This window comes from Harpia harpyja, chromosome 9 (genome assembly GCF_026419915.1).
Source record: "Harpia harpyja isolate bHarHar1 chromosome 9, bHarHar1 primary haplotype, whole genome shotgun sequence".
NCBI lineage: Eukaryota > Metazoa > Chordata > Aves > Accipitriformes > Accipitridae > Harpia > Harpia harpyja.
In genome coordinates this window covers 2,842,273-2,866,404 of record NC_068948.1, presented here as the reverse complement: position 1 = coordinate 2,866,404, position 24,132 = coordinate 2,842,273, and the positions used below count along the sequence as shown (strand labels likewise).

General features: G+C 50.9%; 1 protein-coding gene across 1 annotated transcript in view; it reads left to right on the top strand.

Annotated features, from left to right (window-relative positions):
• The first annotated feature begins 10,082 nt into the window (after positions 1-10,082).
• JPH3 (junctophilin 3) overlaps positions 10,083-24,132 on the top strand; it is a 58,416-nt gene continuing 44,366 nt past the window's right edge. Inside the window, exons 1-2 of the mRNA XM_052796443.1 lie at positions 10,083-10,365; positions 11,080-11,687. Of these exons, the coding sequence (XP_052652403.1) occupies positions 11,306-11,687 (382 nt within the window). The 5' untranslated portion in view covers positions 10,083-10,365; positions 11,080-11,305. The remainder of the gene's footprint in view (positions 10,366-11,079; positions 11,688-24,132) is intronic.

The window sequence follows — 24,132 nt, the reverse complement described above, 5'->3', positions numbered from 1 at the left end:
ACTTTCAGTCTGAGACCTTCTCCAGAATTAACCATCCAAAATTCACAGGCTCTTGAAAATCCTGGTGTCTTTAATCACAAAGGAAGTTTGGAGGGAAGGGTCAAGTAATACTGGTAAATACGCGTAGAGGGTAAAGGAGGATCTTGGGGTTGTTGTGAGAAGAAGAGCACTTCTAGGAGGTGGAAGCCCAAGGAAGATTTTATTCCTGGCTAAAAATGAAACTGGGTAAGAAATGAACGAGAGGGAGGACAGGGAAGGTAGCCTCCAGCTCCGCTCCTTTTGGGAAGCTCTGTTCATCCCATTGTGTCTGGGATGAGCAGTGGAGTTTCAGTCCAAATCCAAATTTTCCCCCACTTCAGAAGAGTTCCAGCTGGGATTTATAAGCACCGTGTGCTCCTGGGATCCTCTGTTTCGGCAGGACCAAGGTGTGCATTTCATCACAGTGAAAATTCAAATACCCTTTTCTTCTTCATCCCTGCTGCCTCCCATGCTTTGTGCCTGGGGTGCCACTTGCCAGTGACAGCTGAATTAATCTGGTGGTTTAGGATTCTCACGGCTTGATTTCTAAATGTCTTGCTGTTCTAGGGCGACGTTCCTTTATCCCTTGCCCTTTCTTTTCCTCCTGGATTATCCCATGTTAATAGGTACCATGTAATACAGCCTGTTGTTAACTACTCCTGAATCCTACTTGCTGATTCCTTAAGCAGATCTTGAAACCCCGTGAATGTGGCTTTGAGTTTTGTGGAGGTTTGTTTTGTGCTTTGCTTTTTTTTTTAAACACAACGCCTGAAATGTGTAGGATAGCTTTCTACTCCGGCTTTTGGGAAGCAAAGGAGTTTTATGTGTTTAGACAGTCTAGACACACTATTCCAGACTGCAGAGTGCATCTGCTTAACTCCCCTACAAAACAGGCTGTAAAAAAGAAACCTTGTTTGAAAAACTACATCAAATATGGAATAAATCCTTCAATAGCTGTTTATCTGCTCAGAAAAAAAGATCCTTGAACACCCTTGCGTGACAGTATTTCATAAGAAAAGAATATGAGTAATGTCAACTTTTTTACATCACTGTGTCTTCTTGCTTCAATGAAAGACATTTCTTCTTTGTTATGAATTATAAATCTCTATTCTACAGCCCAAACAATTCTGGGAACTACTGCCACTGGCTTTCTGAACACAGGAAAATACACTGTCCTTACCATTTGCAATGCTCAAAGCATTTCCAAACATTCGTTATTCACATAGATATTCGTACGTTAGAATCTCTATTAAACTGAAAGCGTAATCCCTTCTTTCTAATCAGGTGCCAAACTGCTTCATTACTTGGTTGATTCCTGACTGTCCATGGTTTTAAGCTTAATGTTTGGCTTTGCCGAGGCTGGCGAGTGGCAGGCGGTCCTGCGGAGAGGACAACCCTGCCTAAAAATCCTATGGTCCGAGTTAGTAACAGGAGCGGCTGTGCCGATGCACGATGAGCTGCAGAGCACTGATAATCTGCTGTTCTCTTGCAACCAGGGAAGGAGCCTTATTTCTTCCATCAAGAGCAAATCCCCATCCTGGGGTTCAGAAGCGACACCTTTTCCGAAGGGGCAGACCAGAGGAGCGAGTGTTTCTTTCCAACCATAACTGTGTGACAGCAGCGGTACTGCCTTTCTGCGGGACCTTTGCCAAAACGTGTCGTTGGTCCCTGCCTCAGTTTCCCCATTGGCAAAATCAGATGTTGGTATTCAGTCCATTGGGAGCTTGAGAAAAAAAAAAGGCATTTTGGCTAATACTTGCAACCCTCAGCTCTAGATGTCCTGGAATTCTTTATGAGAGCTTTCCAAATGAAAAAAAGGTGACTTTCTGTGGCTGTTAAGAAAAGCTGGAAAAGACAAAGCTCTTTCCAGAAAACAGCCCAAATGCCCCCGAAACAAAAAAACCCCACCTCCGAGTTGTTTATTTTTTTAAATCTCATGCAGGTTGAAGCCTGTCTCAGGACTGAGGTGGGACAGAGGGAGCAGACATGGCTTTTGCCACGAGGTTTGACAAAGCTCTGGGATGTAACCCATCCTGGGTGGGCAGGCTGACGAGCTCCGTGTTAGCTCCTCTGGCCCTTTCCACCCTCAGCGGGCAGGAGCAGCCTTTGCACATGGCAGTGATGAAGATGGAAACCAGCACGCCAAGTCGTTTTCCAAAGCAGGTTTCTTCTCTTCACATTATGTCAGCCGCATTTCCTGACAAAACCAGCAGGAACACGCGGGTGACAGATGTCCCTTAATTATCAGCAGCGTTCCCGCTCCTTGGTCTCAGACATAAAATTCAGAGGCTTGAAATGAAGGCCGTGTTTTGTTTCGTTAAGACTGGCTACCTCAGTTTTATTTACAAGCATCTTTCAGCTATGGAAAATTAGTCACCTTGCGTTTTCTGCCGTGCCAAGGGGTATGCCAAACCTCCACGAGGGCAGTGGGCAGACTAGCAGGGTGGAAAGTATGGGGAGATGTGGGTGGCTGGGGAAGCCAAGTCCCTTCAAATAAATTATGTTGTGGTATTGCCTAATGCAGAGGTTTGCCACTTGGGATGAGGTGGGCAAAGCAAGACCACTGCACAGCAGGGTGTGTCTTGCAGAGTGGTGATCGTGAGCAGGATCTGGGTTTCATCATGAACAAACAGCTCGACACACATTTATTGTAGGGTGATCCAGTAAAATAAAAGGGCAAGTGAGACATCTTGGGGGGGGAAATCCCATTGTTTTCCTTGGCTTTATTTTTCGGCTTCCAAGATCACAGTGGGCAAAAGCTACCTCCATCCTTCAGCAAACTTCACAGAGGGATGGAGGGAGGGAAGGAGGACGAGATGCCACCACTTGCGGAGCCACGAACTGCTCCTTTTCTCCTTGTATGATACTTACTTTGCGGGCCTTTACATAGGATAGCAGGTTGGTTTTACTGAAAACACTTGCTGGCTATGTTCCACAGCACATAGGAACTCAAATCTGGTCATCATCCATCTACCAATTTACCTAAACCTGCACCAACACGGTTTTTCCCCCAACCTGAATGCCAAATGACCTGTGTTACCTGCTCATCTTTCTTTGCCCTCACTGCAGAATACCTCATGCACACCTTTGCCTCCTCTGCATCAGTCTCGACTCGTTTGTCCCTTCCAGCTGATTGCAGCCCTATTCCTTCGCTCCTGAAAGCACACAAAACATCAGTGCTCGGAGGAGGTCTCTGCCTGCCTGCCTGCGGTTCCCACACTCCCCAGCTCTTTCCTTTAGGCTGCCTGAGGGGTGCTGGGGAGAATATAGGCCTGGGGGAAAAGATCCATCTGGCCACAAGGAAGAAAGCATCATAACACATCTCATGTTCCCAGCACTGCGAATCTTCCCTCCCATGTGCTCAGTTGATCAGGATCAGCTTCTTCGTTGCTGTTTTTGTGCCTCTTGATTTCCACACGGAAACTGGCTCTATTTTTACCCAGCTAAAGCTGATTAGATTTGCAGTAATTGGCAGGATAAACAGACACATACTGTATGCAGCAGGTTAATGCGATACATTCAGTGACCAGTAAATGCACTTAGCCCATGCCCAGCACAAAGGAGACAATCAAGGTAATTTATTGTACACATGCCTGTAACATGCCCATTAGCCATCCCTGTCCTTCCTCTCTCTGCAAACCCATTTCCCCTCTGAGACAATGAGGGTTATTGCAGAATGCAAAACATTTCATCGTTTTCTCCTAAGCTCTTTGCAAACCGGTATTAAACCCAAGGACACACAGGAGTTTCTCTTTCTGGTTAACCCAGGTCTTGACTTTTGTTGACCTGTAAGAGATTATTAGCATTGAAGCAGCTGCATATTAAAAAAGAAAAATGCTACTTACAACTCAAAGGCTGACCTCCTTCAACTAATGTAATTTCCAACCATTTCAATCACTTTTGTAAGCTACAGTCTACCGGAAGATTAGCAGTAGTCCTGCTTGCTGCAATATCATTCTGTTCTTTAATTGGTCTTTGGGGTAATTTAGCTAGAGACCAAGTAGATAAGAGAAAATTTGGGGACAACATCAGGTGATTGTATACTCCTGGAATTCAATTAACTGGGGGGAGGAAATGAGGGCAAAGCAAAAATGAATATCATTCCAGTTTCCAAAGCTGCATATTTCAATCTAATGTCATGAGACCTCGGGAATACTCTGGCTGCTGTGCTCGGTGGTGGTGGCAAGGTGGTGGCCATACCACCCTTTCAAGCCCAGGAGAGACACGCAAAGCGAGCAATCCTCAAAAAAGTTACGAGCCAGGGTGGGAGGTGCCCTGTTTATTTAAAAACACCCATATCAAGTCTGATCCCATCCCAGAGGGCTTCCCATCCCTCCACCTGCTGCAGGACCCCACAGCAGCCTGAGGGTTTTGAGCCACTGGCTCCTACCCCTGCTGCCAGAGACGTGATTTCTGGAGAGTCCCGCTGTGCAGGGCTCTGAGCTGGATATGGAGAATAAAACCCTCCTCTGTCTTCTTGCCAGGTTGCTCTGATCCCCAGCGTTTAGCTCCTCTGCCTATGCTGGTGCCACAGGCAGGATATTCAGACCACCCGAGACCTTACCTTACCCAGGCATGCTGCAGCCCAAAGCTGCTCACCTGCGATGCCTCTGGACACATGCTTGCTCCATGCTCACTCGCTGTTTACAACTGTACTTTGAGCCCTCCCAGTTATGCAGTTTTAATCTATTTAATGCAAGCCCTGTTGATTTTGTGTTGCTTCCCGATCAATCCGTCGCATGGGACCAAGCCAAGGGCTGTGCGGAAAGCTAAGGATATTGCATCGGTATGATTATCTCTAGCTAACATCCTTGTCACCTCATCGGTGAAAGACGGTGAGCTCACCACCGCCTATTTCCCTCAGACTCCTGTTTGCCATTCATTACTTCACCCTCTTCTAATTCTCTATCTATCAAGTTCAGTGGTAGCGGTTGCATTAATTGTCCAAGATCCCTCCTAGGCTTAAAGGCTTAAAATCAGCCGTGTCCTGTTCACCCCTTCGGGTGTGGGCATGGTGCTGGCTTCTTCCCAGTCCTCTAGTACTTTCAATAACTGTTCCAAGACCTATTGAAAATCACCATTAACTATCCAGACAGCTCCTTGGCCACCTCCTTTACACCTCTTGCAAGTTATTCAGATCTGCTGGTTTAAAAATATTGAGCTCCATCAGCTTGCTGTTCAGCGTACCTCCGACGTACTCTTGGAAAGTATTTTATTAGCACGTTGTCTTTTTTCCACCAGATACCAGGAAGAAACCTGCACTGAGCATTTCTGCCTTTTCTGTGTTATTGATAAATCTCCCATTTCTGTGTAATATCAGCCCCCTGCTAATGCAAGGCTCCTTTTCTTGAAAATCTTGGAAAATATACTTCTGTCTTTAATTTCCCCAGCTTCTGAAGTCTATTAATTACTACCAGTTTCCTTTTTCTTCTTTTTGTGTGTTTATATTTTATGTGTTAGTCTTGGCGGCTCTTTCACTTCCTTTCCAAGCTGTGTTGGTTTTTTTAACAAAAATTTCTGTCTGCGTTGCTGCTTTTTGGGTAAAATATTCTTAAAGGCTTCTCCCTTTTCAACACATTTTTCATTTAAAGTCTTCCTCCAAATTGATCTGACTTGTAATTATTTTCTGCTTTGTGAAACAGGACCTTTTAAAGTGGCAAGTATATATATATATCTATTACTGCTTTGAGCTCTACTTCGTTTGCACATAACAAATGTAATCAAGCCATGATCGCTTGTGCCTAATACAGTGAGAAACTCATCTTCACCTGCCAGTGTGGGGTCAAAGGTGGAATTCCCTTGTGTTGGAGGCAATATTTTTTTGCATTAGGAAATTATCTTTTTTTCCCCCGGAAATTCTAAGGATATTTTAATATTAGCAGCTTGAGACCTCCAGCATCCACCGCTCAGTTTTTATTAGATATGATGGACATGGCTGCTTAAAGAAGCAGATCGTGTCGAGTCCCTGCTGCAGCGTGGCGGTCTGCTGCAGACCCTTCTTGCTTCATACTTTATTTCCGAGGATATTGATCCAGAAACACTCTGGATCATTTATTTCCTTGTTGCTAATGACTTGGAACCAGTCTGAGACCGCCGGTGCTCAGGAGAAGGAGATACCTGCTCCCAAACCAGTCCCAGCGGGATGTGGAGCTGGACCGGCGGATCAAGACCTCCAAGCGCGAATGGAAATCAAATGGAGAAGGTGGTTATAATGCAGGGCTGCAATACTCTGGCCAGAAAAATCTCCCTGCCACCCTGCGGCATTAGGAGCTGGGTTGTGGTGTGCATTCAGCAATTCCACCTTGTGCCGGTGGTTTTTGCTGCTGCGGTTAATTCTCTTTGCGTCCTGTGATTTCCCAATTGTATTTTGGGGGGGGGCGAGTGTGCACCGATGCCCTCGTTCCTCCTCTGTTACGTTACCAGGCTGACGTGCCCCTGGCTTGGCTGCCCAGAGTACCCCCCAGGAGCTTTTCCCTTTGAGATGGAGGTCAGCTGAACTCTACAGCTCCACCACGGTTGGCCTCACCCTGGGAAAACACAAACCTCCCTACACCGCTTAAACAACCTGCTATTTAATTCCACATTTAGCTGCCTTTTTCCTTTCTTTCCCTGTGAAACAGGGGTGATTTTTTTTAAGATCACTTTGATGTGCTTCCCCTTCAGCATCATTTATTTGGGCATCCCCAGGAGCTGCCCGCAATTTGTGAGGTCCTGCGAAGCCCTGCTGCTAGTGCCAAAAAAACATCTTCCCCCGTGAATGGTGGCCACTGAGTTGAGAAGACTTCTCATCACACCTCGCGGCCGGGCTTGGGGAGGCCAGCACACCATCTCTCCTCCTCCTTTCCCCAACCTCCATTGTGCTTTGCAGGATCAAATTCCCCGAAAAAGCTGCCTGCCTTCCTGGGCTGCTGGAGATGTTTTTCTGGGCAGCTGGACTTTTAGAGATACATCCCACAGTTCTCATGCTGAGGATGCAGTAGCAGCATGGACTCCTCCAGCTAATCCTCTCTCTCCCTTTGCTCTGTGGCAGGTTTTTTTCTTTCTTAAGCGTAGCCAAACTTCCCAGCAGGCTTTCTGCGAAGGCTGGGTCTCCCCGATACCCTTGTTTTTCTGAACCACGTTGTACATCAAAACCCACTGCCTGCATCCCCATCCCTCCCTGAGCTGCTGTTGGGCTTTCTTTGCAGGGCCAGGTGGGTTTCTGCATAAAAGGGCAGGATGGGATCCGCTGGAGATCTGTGCCTTTCCACCAGCGTTTTTGTCTGCAAGGCACACCAGAAATAGGCAGGTCCTCATTTTATTCTCTATATTTTGCATCGCTCCCGCTGCCCAATGCTATTTTGCTTTCCCCCATCCGGGCTCAGATACTTATCATAAGCTGATTTGCTTTTTTTTTGTATTTTTTCATCATTATTCTTTTATCCCAAACGTCATCTCACTCCCCTCATCCACACATGCACCAGGTTATTAAAAAAATCTTGACAGCCCTATCTAACGCCATCTGTACCTTTCGGGGAAATGCCTCCAGAGTTAGTCAAATGTACTGGAGAAATCCTACCGTGCTTTAAAGGCAGCCCAGCTCCAGCCTCGGCATGGCAGCATCTGCGGAGGTCAACCTGGTGCTCGCCGGTGGCAAGAGCATCTTCCAGAGGGAAAAGCCCGCTGGTATTCAGGGCTGGTGTGAAATCTAATCTGGAATTTCCTCTCCCTCAGCCTCCTGCACATCAGCAGCACCGAGGAAATATGAACTGGTCTGGAAAGGACTCCCTAAGGCAGTAAGGACTGCAGATGACTGGGGTGTGAGTTTTTATTTTAAACTAAATCCTGACCTTCGGATAAAGTCTGGGAAAACCAGATTTATTTGGGGATAGGCTCAGGGACAGCAGCGTGGCTGTGTCGTGGTCGGCCACCATGCCACGATCGCCCTGGTATCTGTAATCGTCCATCCAACCCCCTTCATCTGGTATTCCCACAGTCTTCTTTATTTGGCTGCCAGCATGGGTTTTGGCAATTTTCGGAGCCTCCTGAAGCCCATCTTAAACCCTTTAATAACCAAGAGGGCTCTTCCTGACCAAACCCTCCACTCCAGCCACAGGACAGCAAGACAGGCTACGGGCACACCGCAAAGCCTAAATCAGGTCATGAACAGAAGATGTAACACGTGGCTGCATTTTTAGTGTAGAAACTGTCCACTCGTCAGACACAAAGGTGCTGTGCCCAAAAGAATACTCATTTTAAAACCACGCGCCATCCTGCTAGCCCTGCACTTGTCACTAGTAAATCTCATTCTTCTCTCTGCTTCCTCAGCAGATTGTTATTAGTGATTTCTTTTTCATCAGGTACCATTAAACATGCTGTTATTTTAAACACCTATTTTATTAGGAGCAGCATCCCGCGTTGGTCGGACGTGTATCGCACCTTGGCGCATGCACAGGCATTAGCCTCTGGTCTCTACACCCCATTGAACTCCACAGAAGGAATAGCTGGCCATTAATTAAGATGCCAATTAACATGTAAAACTACTGAGAAAACAACAGAAGGGGGCTGGAATTTCTTTTTTTCACTGCCAAAATTTTTATATGCATTTAAGCAACTTCAGTTGTAGTGTTTTTCTTGGAAAGTTTGGGGGTTTCCACTCAAAGTCTCTCTCCATGAAAAAAAAGGGAGTTTACACTTGCCAAAAGTTGAAGTCCCTGAAGCATGGGATTTTTAGGAAAAAAAACAACCCCCCCTAAGGTGTAATGAGTACAGTTCTTGCATTCACGAAAGGACTCGGTGTAGTTTGAAAAGATATTTTCAACTGAAAAAAATGCTTCAGTGGGAAAATTTCCACCCACTCCGGTTGCATCTCTTCCCTCCAGCTCTGAGAGAGGGGAAGGTTTTCTTCCAGATGAGGGTGGTGATGTGTTTCAATGGATGGACAAGAAAATGCATTGCTATAGAAAAAAACCTGAGTGGGAAGACGCAGTCTGAAACTTCCTACCAGGTGGGCAACCGAGGCAGGTACTGAGCATAACCGTCCCTTCCAGTGGGGACCCACGTGCCTAAATCCCGTGGGTTTCCATCGCCAGGGTTTATACAGCATGTTTTTTTTCCTCTGAATCCTGGCCGAGCCGGGTCTCGAATCCGAGCCGATAGTCTTGGCTCAAAACTAGCACTCCAGTAACGCCGGCGGCGATGGCAGGATGCAAATACTAGCCGGTGCGCCTGGCAGTCCTACCGGAGATTTTCTGGAAGAACTGTGTTTTCGTACATTCCCCAGATTTTGCTTTATAGGCACTTGTGAGCATCTTTTTAATTTTTCTTAAACAGAGCTCCCCCTTTAATACTAGTGTATTAATACACTCGTGTATGAATACAAATGTACATATATGCATGCACACAGACCCACACAGACACCCCGATGCCGCAAATATTTGGCACGCTTAGAAACAAGGGGGTGGGTCGCAGGACCAGGACCCGGCGTGCTCCAAAGGCACGAAGCGAGCTGTCGCCAGTGGCTGAGGAAGATTTCACATCTTCAGCAATCCCAGGAAAAAAAAAATATATTATCTGCGGACAGGACTGGTGAGGGCCTCCTGCTCTTTTGCCCCTTCCCAATGGGTAGGAAGGACCCCAATGAGATGCTCTGTGTCGAAGGGAGGGGACTGAGGTGCGCAGCAGCCCAGCCGGGAGGGGATACAGCCCGGACCGCTGCCATAAACCCTGAACGACAGCACGGCCTTTTCATGAATAAATAATTTGCGTTGCAGTTGCAGTGTGCTGGACCCAGCGCGGACCAAAGTCTGCCCGGAGACTTGGCGTTGGCAGTGCTGAACGAGGCGTTTGGCCCATTCCCATCGTGTGTGTCCCCCCCCAACCCACCCACCTGCAAATGGGGACCCCCCCCCCGGGTCTGGCAGGGGACGGCCGCCCCAGAAGCAGCGGGGAGAGCGGCGGGAGCGGGGAAGGGGAGAGATGAAGGGATAAATCAAAATCGGGGAGCATCCCGGAGCTGCGGCGAGGGAGTGGGGGGTCTGCGGCCCTGCTGGGGGGGGGGGGAGGCGAAGGCGACGCAGTTCCTGTCTCTTTAAATCCTCCCTGAGCCAGGAGCCGGGAGATGAGGCAGAGCAGAAAGCTCAGGATCCTTGCTCATTAATAAGCAGGATTTATCCCCGTAGGGAGCCGGGAAGGAGGGGGGAGGCCGTGGGGAGAGCGGGGCGAGCGGAGGCCCTCTGCCCCCCCCCCTCCCCGTCGTCCCCCCCCCCCCTCCAGCCCCTCACCCCGGCATCCAACCTCGCTCCGAGCATCCTCCGGCCAAGATGCGGGATCCGCTGGGCGAGGCGAGCGGGTACCCCCGGGAGTGAGGTTTGCTGGGGGGGGGCGGAGAGGCGGCGGAGGGAGGGAGGGAGAGGGGGGGGTTAGGCTGATGATGATGATGATGATGATGATAACGGAGGCGATGGCGGGTTTTTAGGGCGCGGGGGTGCGTGCGCGTTGCGAGGAGCGGGAGAGCCGAGCGGGAGGGCGGCAGAAGCACCGCATTGCTGCTGCTCCCGCTCCTCCTGCTGCTCAGCCGGCCATCCCTCCGTCCGTCCCTCCATCCCTCCGTCCGTCCCTCCATCCCTCCGTCCGTCCGTCCCTCCGTCCGTCCGTCCGTCCGTCCGCCGCCGCCGCGCCCGGCCCCGCCATGCCGCCGCTCCCGCCGCTCCCCCCGGCCCTGCGCCGGAGCCAGGCTGGGCGGCCGGGCAGCCGGAGGTGGAGGTCGGAGCGGGGGCTTTAAGGCGTCCTCCGTTTTGGGTTTTTTTGGGTTTTGTTTTTTTTTTTTTTTTCTTCGGGGTGCGCAGGGCTGCGGAGAGCAGATCGGGGGTTTGGGTTTCCTCTTCCTTCTCTTGGCATTTGGCCTCTTTTTGCTTTTTTTTTTTTTTTCCCCTCTCTCCCCCCCCCCCCACCCCCCCCCCACCCCCGTTCCCTGCCTTGGATGGTTTTTAGGTGGAGTCGTTTGCACCAAAACCCAATAGCTGCTGCTGTTCTTGCTGCTATTTTTTTTTTTTTTTTTTTTTAATGATACTGTTTCCACAGCAGGGGAAGAGAGAACTGATCCTGAACATACTCCCAGAGAATGAATAATCACAAGAAACTGGCTTAAGCAGCTCCCTGGATCTGGTGCATGATTTCGATTGAGTTTGATTTGATTTGATTTTTTTTTTTCCCCAAGTCATCGTTCGCATTTTATTTTCTGCATTTCTTTTTTTTTTTTTTTTTTTTTTTTTCACCTTTTGGGGGATTTGCAAACCGAATTACATGCATGTCCAGTGGGGGAAGGTTTAATTTTGACGATGGAGGGTCGTACTGTGGAGGCTGGGAGGACGGAAAGGCTCATGGCCACGGAATCTGTACCGGCCCGAAGGGTCAAGGTGAATATTCGGGCTCCTGGAGTCACGGCTTTGAGGTGCTGGGGGTCTACACTTGGCCCAGCGGCAACACTTACCAGGGCACCTGGGCGCAGGGCAAGCGCCATGGCATTGGCATGGAGAGCAAGGGGAAGTGGGTGTACAAAGGAGAGTGGACCCATGGATTTAAGGGACGGTACGGGGTCCGAGAATGCACTGGAAATGGGGCCAAGTACGAAGGCACCTGGAGCAATGGATTACAGGATGGCTACGGGACAGAGACCTACTCGGATGGAGGTAAGTGCTGCATCGATACCTTCCCGGCTGGGGCGGGCGGTGGCGTGGGGGTACAAGCCTCTGAACGGGGACCCTGGCTTTGGGCTGGAATCTGGGAGTTTGCAACCTGCTAGCTTGGAGCGAGGGATGCTCGTACCCCGCAGGAGATAAGGAACCAGCCCAGCATGGCATCAGCCCAGCTCTTTGCCACAGGTAGCCCCATACGTTCAGCGGGTCTCTGGGTGCTGGGTCTTCGCCCCCGCCTCCTCGACCAGGCTTTTTTGGGGAGGGGAGCTGGCTGTGCTGATGAGCTGGGGGGATGCCCAGCTCTCGCCCAGGGGGGTCGGAGGACGGGGTGGGCCAAGGCGTCGGGAGACGACCCAAGTTGCACATGGGATTCGCAGTTCTGACTGCACCACTGGAACCTGTAGGATTTGCATCGAAGCAACCCAGGGCAGAGGGGAGGTGAGCGTGCGGGGGGGGGGGGTCCAGGGCAGACGGGTACTGCTCTGGTGCTGCAAATGCTTCCAGCGAGGGGCTGGGGTCTTTGCGTGCCCTACAGCCTCCCCCAAACACAACCCCATGCTTAATAATACCAGGCAAAAGACTTTAATTCAGACAAGAGTCTTACATTCCTAGTTTACGGCTTAATGCTCAGCGTAGGGGCTCAGAGGGATCACCAAAGCTATCCTCTGCCGTCAACACGGCTTAACGAGATGTGGAGGGGAAACTAGGATTAAATAAAAAACAAGAAAACCCAATTGGAGCGATCAAAAAAAATTGCTGGACTAACAAGCTTTAAGGCCGAACTAGGAGAAACAGCTGGTGCTCTGCTGTAAGTGGCTGTATCATCCTCTCTCATGTTTTGTGGCTACTTCCATCTAAATTGCCACCATAATATGAGGCAGGCCTACCTGCCGGCAGCCGGGGGCATTCGGCCGTGCTGCCCCGTTGTTTTGCTGGCAAATGTGCCCATCTGAAGCAGGCTCTTTTCATTTTTTTTTTATTTTTTTCCCCAAGACATTATTGTTTTCCAGGACTGCTACGTTAAGGAAATTGCAGCGTTGGTGAGCTCCATCGCAGCCTTCCTGAAAGGTGCTGCAAGATATTTCTCTAGAAAACCCAGTTTGCTGCTTTGTGATTGTACAGGGAGGCAAGATTAAACGCTACCTGCAGCTGCTCTTTTATGCTTTCGAAGGGAGAGGTGGAACGATCTCTTGATTTTTAATGATAATTTTGTGCTGGTAGCTTTCTTCTAAAGGAAAATATAGCTGCAACCTTTTGTTTCAGCTGCCTGGAATAATGCTGGGGTCTGAGCTGGAATCTGCCGGGTGCGTGTTTGCAAGCCATCGATAAATCCCGGCAGTCCTTCAGTTGAGAATAAAGCTCTGTCAGAGAATAATTGCGGTCTCCCACGTTCAAAGCGGTCAGGAGGGGATGTGGGGGGGGGGAGGTTTCTGCATGCTCCCAACGCGAGTGCTGTCTCCCTGCTCCCCTCCTGGCACCCAGCCCCTGCCAGGGAGGTTTGCGGAAAGGCAGACAGAAGTCTCGACAAACTACAGGTCTCCGAGCGCTGGGTGTTGCAGGGCCGGCCCCATCCCCGGGCACGCACGTGCCCCCACCCCGGCACGCTTCCCCGTCAACCGCAGCGCAGCGAATCTTTGGGAAACCTGGGGAGCATCTCCAAGTCGGAGTGGCTTACCAGCAGTTTCACCGTTCCTGAGAACCTACCAGAAGCAAAGAGCTTTTTCTTCCATCTTGTCAGGCCCGCCCGGCTTCTCAGTGTTTGGGGACCGAAAAGCTATATTGCGTGTTTGTCATTTTAGGAGGAGGTGAGAGGATCAGGAGGAGACAAGGACAGGGTCGGTAGCACGATTCTCCCCCCCCCGGGGACTCTGCAAATCCTCCTAGGAGGAGGGGATGGCCGTGCTGGGGAAAGGCAGAGCCATGGTACCTGTGGCCAAACCCATCCTGCTGCTGGGAGCTGGGACAGGCCACGCACATCCCGACTGGGCTCCTCCACGTCGGCTTTCCCCCCATTTCGGTTGGGCAGTCACCGCAGAGCGACTGAACCCAGCTGAAATTGCACTTTCACCAACTCGGTTGCAAGTACCCAGAGGCCACGGCCCTTTCCCAGTTGCCTGTCTCCATTCTGGGTGGAAAACGCCAAAGTTGGGCATCTCCAGCCTTTTGGACACCGAACCTTAATGAACTTTGTGCTTTTGCATACAAGAAGCTGGTGCGTGCAGGAGCTCTGCTGGAAGGGTGGCTGCGTAGCTATGGCACAGGGGAGGCAACTGTTGGGAAGGATGTTTCTCATTAATCTATTCAAGTTATTACCTTCATCAAACTGAAGTATCCTAGAAGCCTCGCCCCAGCATCTGTCACTTGCCACCCACAGATAAATATTCATCCCTTGCATTATTTTTTTTTAGCACATCAACCAGGGCTAGGGGATGGGTCCCTAAATGCACAGCGAGGCTCAGGAAGCGAGATGCCCCAAAATTCATGGGTTTCACTCCAATTTTACCATTTCCTTGCACGACAGTGGGTAAGGGCAAATCTCGACACTCCACCAACCGTCGCCAGCGCTATCTTGGGGCGCGATATTTTGCGTGACCGATGCGCACGTGTTGATGCGTTGGACTTGGACGTGGGTTATGGCATGCGGTGGCCTGAGCCGTGTTCCCACCCCCCCCCCCCCACCGCCGTCCTGGCTCTGCTCGCCGCCCCGGCTACCGTCCCCCCCCCACGCCGGGTGCTCACGCCTGCCACGCGCGCACGCATGCACGCTTCCCCCACATGCAGCTTGCAGATCTCACACCTCCCACGCGGACACACTCATCGCCATGCACACACGCCTCTCCTCCCCACGCCGAGACGCCGCTTCGCCCCTCCGCTCGCATACCCACACGCACGTGGTCTGCCCCCAGCCCCGCGCCAGCGCTCTCTGACCCATCCACGCGCCGGATGAATGCAAACCGTGTTTCCCCGAGCCGTGCGGGATACGCGTCCATCAACGCAAACCGATTACACGGAGCCCAAATAAGCAAAGACGGCCTCTCTGTTCCCCTAGAAGCCCACGCTTTGCCAAATATCTCCGGCACTGCTGCACGCCCGACCCGCGGTCCTGTACCTGTGGCACGCCTGTGCACCGTCCTGTCCTTCCCCTGCACACACGCGCTCACTCGGAGCCCCAAACCATGGTACTGCTGACGCATCCTTATTTTTCTGCCCCAAATCCCTGCTACCTCCTGCTCCCATCCAGAAGCACCCAGATATTACATAAACCGGGCTGCTGAGGATCGCTTCGGTCGGATGCTGGAGTTGCACCACTCGTTTGCTGGGCCTGATTCAGCCCAGCTCCCGAGCGGGAGCAGGATTGCTCCCTTGCTTCAGGTGAAAGGGGCTGAATCCAGCTGGATCAGCACCGACGTGAGCCGGAGCCTCTGCCATCGCTCTTGCTGGAGCTGGTGGAACCTCTCGGGAGCAGAGGGTTGGAGACCTTCTCCCATTGGAAACCCTCTCCCGAGCAGGTCTGGAGATCAGGAGACATCTCAGCTGGTTCCTGCCTTTCTGTAACTCCAGGGACGCTTTGGAAATACTCAATGATTTTACCCTGGGGACAGTTTGAGTTGTAACTGCAGGCTTGCCATGGAAATCCTAGGGCTGTGCATTGGGTTTGGGTTTTGCTGCTGAAACCGTGGTTGTGGGGGTGGATAAGATGGGGTGGATGAAGGAAGCCCCAAATCTTTTTTTTGCTCTTTCCGTCCCTGCCAAAGCTGCTTTTCTCCTCCCTCCACCTCTCCCCAGCCGAGCATTTGGGATCTGAGACCAGACAGGAGCCTGGGGAGGGGACCAGCCCCTCTCTCGGGTCCCCGCTGCCCGGCCAGCCCTCGGGGAACCGCTCGCAGCGATTCCCTGGACTGGAGGTGCCCGCGGTGCATCGGGGCCGTGCCGGGTCCCTCCTGCTGCCACCCCCTCGCCCCATCCCAGGTACCCACGTGCTCCACGCAACCTTGTTTCTCGGGAGGGCTACCCCAAAACGGACGGGCGATCGCGTCGCGGTGTTCGTCTTGTGTAATCCTCCGTGCCCACTCACCTAAATGAATCATCCCCTTGATAGGTGAGTGAAATATAATTAGTGTTTTCATTGTTAGCACCGTGTGAGTAGGCAAGTGGGTTTTCTTGGCCTGGGCTGGGAAATTTTCGTGCTTTGCAAACGACGGGGAGAGGGAAGCGGTGCGGTGGGAGCTGCCGGCGTGGGCTCTCCCGCAGCCTGTCCTGCCCGGGCACGAGTGGCGGCGGCTCCGTGCCCCACTTTCCCCACCTCTGCAGCGGCACCGGTGACACCTCCAGCCGCTCTCTTAGCCGAATGGCTTTGAAACGGTTGAGGAGACGAAAAGCACGAAATATTTGGCACAAGCGGGCCCCTTGCCAGCGTTAAAGGGCTGCTCTGGGAGGGGGGATGGACCGGGGATGCCGCAGGGGGACCTGCCTCTCCGGGAAGGGGCCGCAGCCCCCTTGCCTGAGCTGAGACTTGGTTTTGGATGAACCAGCACCGGCCAGTGCCGCTAAGGGCAGCGACATCACCGAGGGCTGCCGAGGGCCTCTCCGCATACCGGGGTTTTTCACGGGTTCCTCTACAGCTGCGGGGAACCAACGAGCGAGGGCAAATTTCCGTGCGATCTATTCATAGCGCGGATGTCAGAATTACCTTAAAAGTATCAGCTCTCGTCTTATTTTGCTGCCGGGAAGGAATTGTTGATGCACTTTAAATAGTGGGTGGAAACAAGCAAATACAAGCGGGCCCTGATGCCCGATCCTCCTGGTTCCTGCAGAATCCGGACCCGGCCGTAGCTGGTCCTAACAACCCCCTAAGAACCCGATAATTAAAAAAAAAGCTATAAACTTTGTTTATGAAGCATCTCACCATCTAGATTTGGTACAGAAGATGCTTGCAGTGCAACAGTGGATATAGGAGAGCAATAACTGAAATATCAGGACCCGCCGAACACAGAAAAATGAATCGAAATACTAAATGAAGATTCTGACCGGCATCATTAAAAATAAATGTTATGAACTCATGGTAATTACTTATCTCTCTGGAACATGCTGCTTAGTTCCAGGGACAGCTGAGGACAGAGGAAGAAGGATTTTGACCCCCGGGGAAAAGTACGTGAGAGAGAAATTGCCAGACAGGCTTAGACCCTCACTCCATCTTCTCCAGTGTTTTATTCAGTGCATGACGCTCCAGGGGATGGTGGAGGACCCCAACCTTGGGGCAATCTGCACGCCCTTACGTGCCTCTCCCTGACCTATAACAGAGGGTGACTTAGGTCCTGAAGCACAGTTTTAATTTCCTTTCACTGGGGATGCTGGGGTGAGTTTCTCATGGCTTTTAATGCAAATCTCAGGGTATTTGCATGTGGTTCGATATCCCATGGGGCTCCTCGTGGTTGGGTGACATCTGCTCCTGTAGCTGAACATTTTTTTTCCTTGAAGCTCCAGCTTGTGGAATCATGTGATTTTGCAAGATTTTTCAGCTTGATTTTTGAAGCAAGGTTTCCACCCAGACTATTGCAGAAAAGTCGTTCTTACAGGCTTGGAAACCAGAAGACGAGAGCTAAAAATGCCTTGATTTTTAAAATGAACCTGATTAATTTTGAATGCTTGGAGCCAGGTAACACTGATGTAGATGAATTATCTGTATTAATGTAGGCATGACTTGAAGGTACAGAAGCTGGGCAGGATGGGGTTGGTGATGGTCGTATAGAGGGTAACGCTGTGGTTTAGCAGCATCTGTCTTGTGAGATTTGGCAGGTTTTGCCTATTTGGGGTCTGGCTTTGGCATTGACTGAAATCCTGACCAAGGAAGGATTCTTTTTCACAGGAGTTTGCAATAGTTACAGAAGAGTCTTGATGCTAGTCTGCCCCTGCAATAAGCTGTTTAACTTACAATTCAAGTATTTGTGAACAAAAAGGGGGAGCTTGGAGAAAAAAACCCACTTGAATGGCAAGTGTTCATATTCTGGGGTTTGATATTTGCTTTTCAAAGACAGATTCTGGCCTTTGAATCAAAAATCCTTAAAAATTGCAATTGATGCATAAGCATTCCCTTAGAACAGCCATTCCTTTCCCAAAATTATTCCCTGAAGAGGTTCCACTTACTCATAACATACAGCAAAGCATCATGAATTTTCATGAATGAGTGAACAGCCAGGGCAAGGTCCCTAAGTTTGCAGATATTCGCACCAAGATGATCGCTATAAAGATACGATTTCCTGCTCAGGGCATCACTTTGGGTCTGCAAGGTGTTTCCCTCAACTGAATAAGGGATTGATTATTTATTTCACAGGAAATAAATAAAGCCTGCTCTCACCTCATCCCTGTGCTGTCCCCACACCCGGTGCAGCCTCGTATCCCCAATCCATGGGGAGATCAGCCTCATCCCATGGAGCTGAGCATCTCCCACACCTCGCCAGGGATGCAGCCCCCCAAAACCCGGTGCCGGCACACAGCGCTGTTTGTGAGCGCGGGAGAATTAGCCCTTACTCCCACGAGCTCTGCTGAGAAATGGGGTGAGATCACAGAGTTTGTGATGAGGATTAGAGCGCCGGAGGATTAACGGACTAAGCACTAGCCCGATTTCACTCTGCTTTGTGAGAGGAGCACATTAGCCGTAATAAAGGTGCTGAGCGATATGTTAATGTGTTTCGCGCCCCTTGTGCTAAAGCCTCATTCCGGTTTTGGCCCCAGTCGGTGGCCGAATCCACAGAGATTCAGCTGCCCTGGGTAAAACTATGGGCCCCGTTTCACCAGGGGATGATGCTCCCTTGACTTTCCCTGGCTCTGGTGAACCTGACGCTTCCCACTCCCAGGAAGACTAGAAATTTCTTTCTTTAATTCTTTCCTTTCAAAAAAGTGTATTTCCCCTGACTCCAGGACCTGGTGCTTTAAGGAAAATCGCGACTGGCCTGAGACGCATTACGAGGCTCATCAGAATTAGCGATGCCGAGATTTGATTGTCATTATAATGGTTTGAAACATTTCTCCGAATGCTGGCTGGAAAAGGCAATTGCTAACAAATGCAAACAGGCTTGGGGAAGCAGGAGATACAGAAGCAATGAGAGAGAAGAAGAGGGAGGGGATGCTCAGGACGGACTTGCGTTTTTCTGCACACAGTGGAGAGCAAATTGAGTTTTTTCCCCCTTGAAGCAAATAGCCGAAATGCCTCGGAAGCCATTGTGAGGGGAGCCCGAACCTAGCCATGGGTCTGGGGGGATGCTCCTCTTGCAGAAGGTATCTGAGCTGAATTTCCATATGTGATTTTTCTGGAGTGGCTTCTCCTTAATATTATAAGGGCACGTATTCATCACTGGCCAGTCCCTGTGGAAAATGGCTTAATCCCTGCAGCTGGGGTTATCTTCGGAGGTAGGACATCAGTTTTGGGGCTTTGCCCCATTCCCTGCCCTGTTGTAGGTTTGCTTTTGGCTGTGCAAAGCCATTTTGTGCCCGCAGCAGAAGGATGCACACACCTCGTTTTGTTGGAGGAGCTCATCCTCAATCTCACTCTCTGCCTCAGTTTCCCATCTGTAAGTGCAAGTATCAGCAATCTTTGCAATACTGTGATGCACATTAATGTTTGCCAGTGAGGGAAGTAGCTTCATTCTGCTGATATCCTGATTGCAAAATATCTTTGGGGCAGGCATTGTGGCAATGAGAACGCAAAGGACTTCCCATGTTTTGGATGGGGCTCATATTCCTCAGATGAGCGTTCTCGCCGCGTGTGAACCTGCCTTTCAGATGGTTTTCCCTATGGAGAACAGTTGAGCAATCCCTGTTCTGTGATATTTCAGCCAGAGTTACTTTACGTTGTTATTTGCATCCACAGAGGAGGAGGCAGACTCCCTGGCTGTGGCGTGAGGCTGTATAAATCCATCTCCTCTCTCCTGCCCCCGGCTCTTGCTCCCGCAGAGATGCCCAGCGAGGTGCTGGCCCTGCCGGGGCCAGCCCTGCACCCATCTCTACCTGCTTGCAAAGTGATCTCCTACGGTACCACATGCAAACCCAACCACCCCACTCTTTTGTTTGCTTAGGGGGAGGGTCCCTGCCATTTAGCTTTAAAAAGTGCAAGCTAACCATGCTGATATGAGCTGCAGACCTGTAATGATTTATTATTTGTTGAGCCCCAGCAACAGACTTAATGCTACCCAGCACCCAGGCAGTAGAAAGCAGCCCATGACAGCTCTGCTTTAGTCCTCTTCTTCTCCTCTCTTCTCTGCTCTGCCGCCTTCTCCTTTCCCTCTTCCCCTTCTCTCCTCCACAGATGCCTAGACCTCACCGTGCCCGTCGTGTATGTATGTATCCAGCCTCGCATTAAGCTATATGACTAACATCCATCACGTGTTTATGCCTGCAGATTATATTTGCATACTCAAAAATCCATACTTTATTTCTTCCCCTGTGTAAGCAGTTACCAGAGCATATTTTTGGCAAATTAGCAGCCACAGCAGAAGCATCTGACTGTTTTTAGCATGGCTTGGTGATGGTCAGAGGCCTGGAGAGCCCTGGCAGGGCTGGGGAGAGGTAATTTCCCGCTGACGCCATATCCACGCGGCATTGCACGCACACACCATCACTGATTCCCAACGCACGTGGCAAGACCTAGCCCTCCATACCATGCCCGGGTGGGATTTAGGCGAGCATCTGGGGGACGATTGCTGCTCTCCGACCGGCAGCTGGGGACAGGGCAGGGAATGCAAGTCACCCAGCGCGACGCCTTGTCCTGCTGCCAGGAGCGATAATGCAGGAAGGATGGCTCTTGGGAAGTCTTGGCAACAAACATGCACGCTCGGGAGGACCCGTACATGCAGGTAGCACGTTTGGGGGGCACATTTTTGCCAGCGAGGCCCCCTGATTGCTGGACATCAGCTGGGGTGGCCAACAAGGCTGTCCCCATTATCACACCATCAGGACTGAGGCTGAATTAGCATCCTCCAGTCCTCTCTTTTCTCTCCCACATCTTCTCTTTGGGATGGATGTTTCTGAGATGCTAAACGTGATTTGTGCATGAATCCTCCCTCCGCCTTTCTGATAGCAAATAGCTGGAAAGTGATATCTGTAAAACTTGCTCCTTCTGTCGTAATTCGAGAGACCGGCCTAATTATTGCCATCGGATGACTTTAATTAATATGTTGCAGAGTTCAGAGATGAGGAGGGGTGAGCATACCAAGAAAGATCTTTCGCAAGATAAACTAGCAATTTGCAAGGCCTAATTACTTCGGCTTGGTTTGGAAAAGTGGACGGGCACTTTGGACAACTCAGACCTCGTTCCCAAATTTTGCTGAGTGGCAAAAGTGAGCTGGGAGGTTTGGATCACTGCCGTTGCCGAACAGAGTCACCGTAACAGGCAGATCTGGCTGTGCTTCAAGGATGGGACAGAGGCTACAGAGGAACCTGCCCTTTGAAGCCTGCTGCTTTTGTGTTCTGTGAAAGCCTGCGTAGCTGCGCCCGTGTCGCTGATTATTTTAGCTAAACTGGAAATAGCTTGCATTGACCCATGGCAGTAGGTTATTTGTATTTTTTTAACTCTTTTTTAAATGGTTTTTCTACGCATTTGACTTTTTCTGAGGTCATGTTGTGCTAATAGTATGTATGCGTCCACGGGCCTCAAAATGCTTTACAACATCCTAAATAACTGCTTGAATTTCTCCATATGAGAAACTGAAGTGGAGCAAGGCAGGGCAGGTCTGTGCAAACCTCCCCGCGGGCTTTACCCCGTGTGCTTGCCAAGGGCTTTGTCCTGCAGGACATGGAACCGGCCGTCTCGGTTCGGGAAAAGCCTGTGAGCAGCCTTCGGTCCGTAAAGCTTGTACTTAATGGTGTTCTTGGACTGGAGCCAGAGGGCTCAGCAGCCTGCAAAATGCCAAATCCTTGGGTACAGGGAGAGGGAGGAAAGGAATGCAGCCATTCCAACCCCCAAAATCGTGACTTCTGTCTCCTTCCAATGCCATGGTGAAGATGGACCGGGTTTATATCCAAGTGCACGATCCCACCTTGGGCCAAGGGAAGCCCCACGTACGTGGCTGGACTGTGAGCAGCTCATCTTCATCCCTTGGGGCTTCCCCCTGCATCGTTCAAAATCCACCTATTTTTCCGGTGTGCCCCGAGGGAACTCCCGGTGCTGCTTATTTGTCTGAAAGCCGGACTCCCTCAGGCATTGTTTTTGGTCTTTGCCATCTCTCTGTAAGCAGGAGAGGACTGCGGGTGCCAGGCAGCCCCTCAGCTCCGGGCAGCAAGCGGCAAAGCCGGGCGCTTTCCTCCCTCTGGCATGTCTCCCCTTCTCCTGCTGAGTGCAATGCTGTAGACCACCTCCATCTGGGCCAGAAAGACCATTTTCTAGATGTTTCAGGTCTCATTTCCCTCTCCATCGTTCTCTTATGTGCAAAAGGCACCTGGTACGGAGACAAATGGCATCAATGAAGTGATTCTCCTTGCTCGAGGTTTCAGCCCGGTGTGCTGCGTGTGGGAAGAGCAAGCCAGGAGTTGGTTGCCTCTTCCCAGCCATGGTGAAGACCTCGTCTGCAAAAGCGAGTGGTTCCCTCTGCAGTCCTGGACCCATGAGCACCCACGCAAGCCCTGCCACCGCGGCTGTACCCTGGGGAGAGGAGCTGGAGCTGGGTCTCCTCCTTCCCTGCTCCCCAGGAAGATCCCCAAAAACTCTTTGGCAAAGCCAAGGAAATGAACGGAAAGCTGTCGTTCTTCCTGGTGTCTGTAATGCCTCAGATCCTCCCCGAGCACTTTGCATAGGAGCTAATTAGTCTTCCCAATACCCAGCTGAATCGCTGGAGTGCCGAGGCATTATCCGTCTTTCCAGCAGGGAACACGGAGGCACAGAGGTTGCACCCAGCCATCTCGCTGACGGCTTCGCACGGGTCCTGCTCACCGCCCCGATTCTGCAAGGTGCAAACCAGGGTGAACGCTGATTTGGGGGATTTTGGCATTATGGGGACAACAGGAGCAGCCCTGCAGACTCCCTGCTCTCTTCCCAGAATGACTTTTAGCCTCCTGAGCCAAATGCTGAGAAAGCGCTGAATAACTGCAACAAATTAGATTACTTTTTGGTACTTGTCATTTCTCAAAACATATGATCTTCTGCTGGAGCATCAGGAATGATGCTTTGGAGGCCAGTGACTTCTCGCTTTCTGCTTTCAGCCTGGCTGGCTCTGGCCAAGGATGGGGCTCTGCACAGTCCTCAAGGCAATGGAAATTCCTGAGTTTTAAAAGCCATTTGGAAACAACCCAGCCTTGCTCCAAGGGGAGTGAGCCAAAAAAACCCCAAAACCCAGGCTAAAGAACACAAGCGAAAGTGGCCAACAACCACATTGCTCATTTTCTTCTCTCCATGTTTCCATCCCATCCCGACTTTCTCCTCTTTCCCACGAACCCGTTCCCTTTCTCACGCTCCATCTGCTGTTTCTGAAAGAGGAATATTCTCGCCGATCCATCTTTCAGGATGACTTCAGTTATTTTCTCCTAGCCTCAGATTATGCCCTCTCCTTATCTCTGCTCCCCACGCGTGCACACGCATGTCCACATCCCCACCCTTCTTGGCATCACCTTTATCTTGGCCAAATCCCGCTGGAGCAATTACACCAGGAGTGAAGAAATCTTCCCTGGGGTAAAACCGCGGCGAGGGAGAGCACAACCTGCTTATTCCCTCGGGCTCTGATTTTGCTGCAAAATTCCCATTCCCAGGGCAAGATCAAGCCCTCTTTTCAGCCGGATTGTGGTGGTGGCTGAGATTTCTTGGCTTGGCTGTCCAGTGCTCTCCTATCATGCATCTGCTCTCGTCCACGACTTCCACCCAGCCCTACCCCTGGCCGCACAGCTCGGCTGCCCGCAGCTGCCTGCACGATGCTGCCCTGACCGCGTAATGGATGCTGCATTTTCCCCGATGCAATCACGCCATTAATCTCACACAATTAATGCTTCAGGAAGCATTTTGCAAATATTGATAGTAAGGAAAGAGCTACAATGCAGAAATGGCTGCTGCTTTGGTTGTATTACCGTAGTAAGTCACAAATTACCTAGCTCAGGAGGATTTTGTTTCCGTGTCCAAGACTTTCTTGGCTGCTCTTTGTCCTTTTTGCCCAGTGCAAAGGGGCCACACAGACATGGGATAGGTATTTGGGGCATCTTGGAGGCATCCATAAGAGTGACCTGGATGGCTGGGGGGAAGAGGTTGGCACATTTTCCTCCCCAGCAATTCTCCTCCATCCCGGTGGCTTTGCCTGTTTTCCATAGGGCCCCGGCTTAGGCAATGCAATCAGCTTGTAGCCAGGATTGCGGTAGAGTTGGCTTGTTCCCTGCTTCCCATCCCAACGGAGGCATGATCCCCTCTTGCACACAGTTAAAGAGGGCATCTGCTCTTCTGCCCCGACCCTGGGAGCTGCTCAGCTCC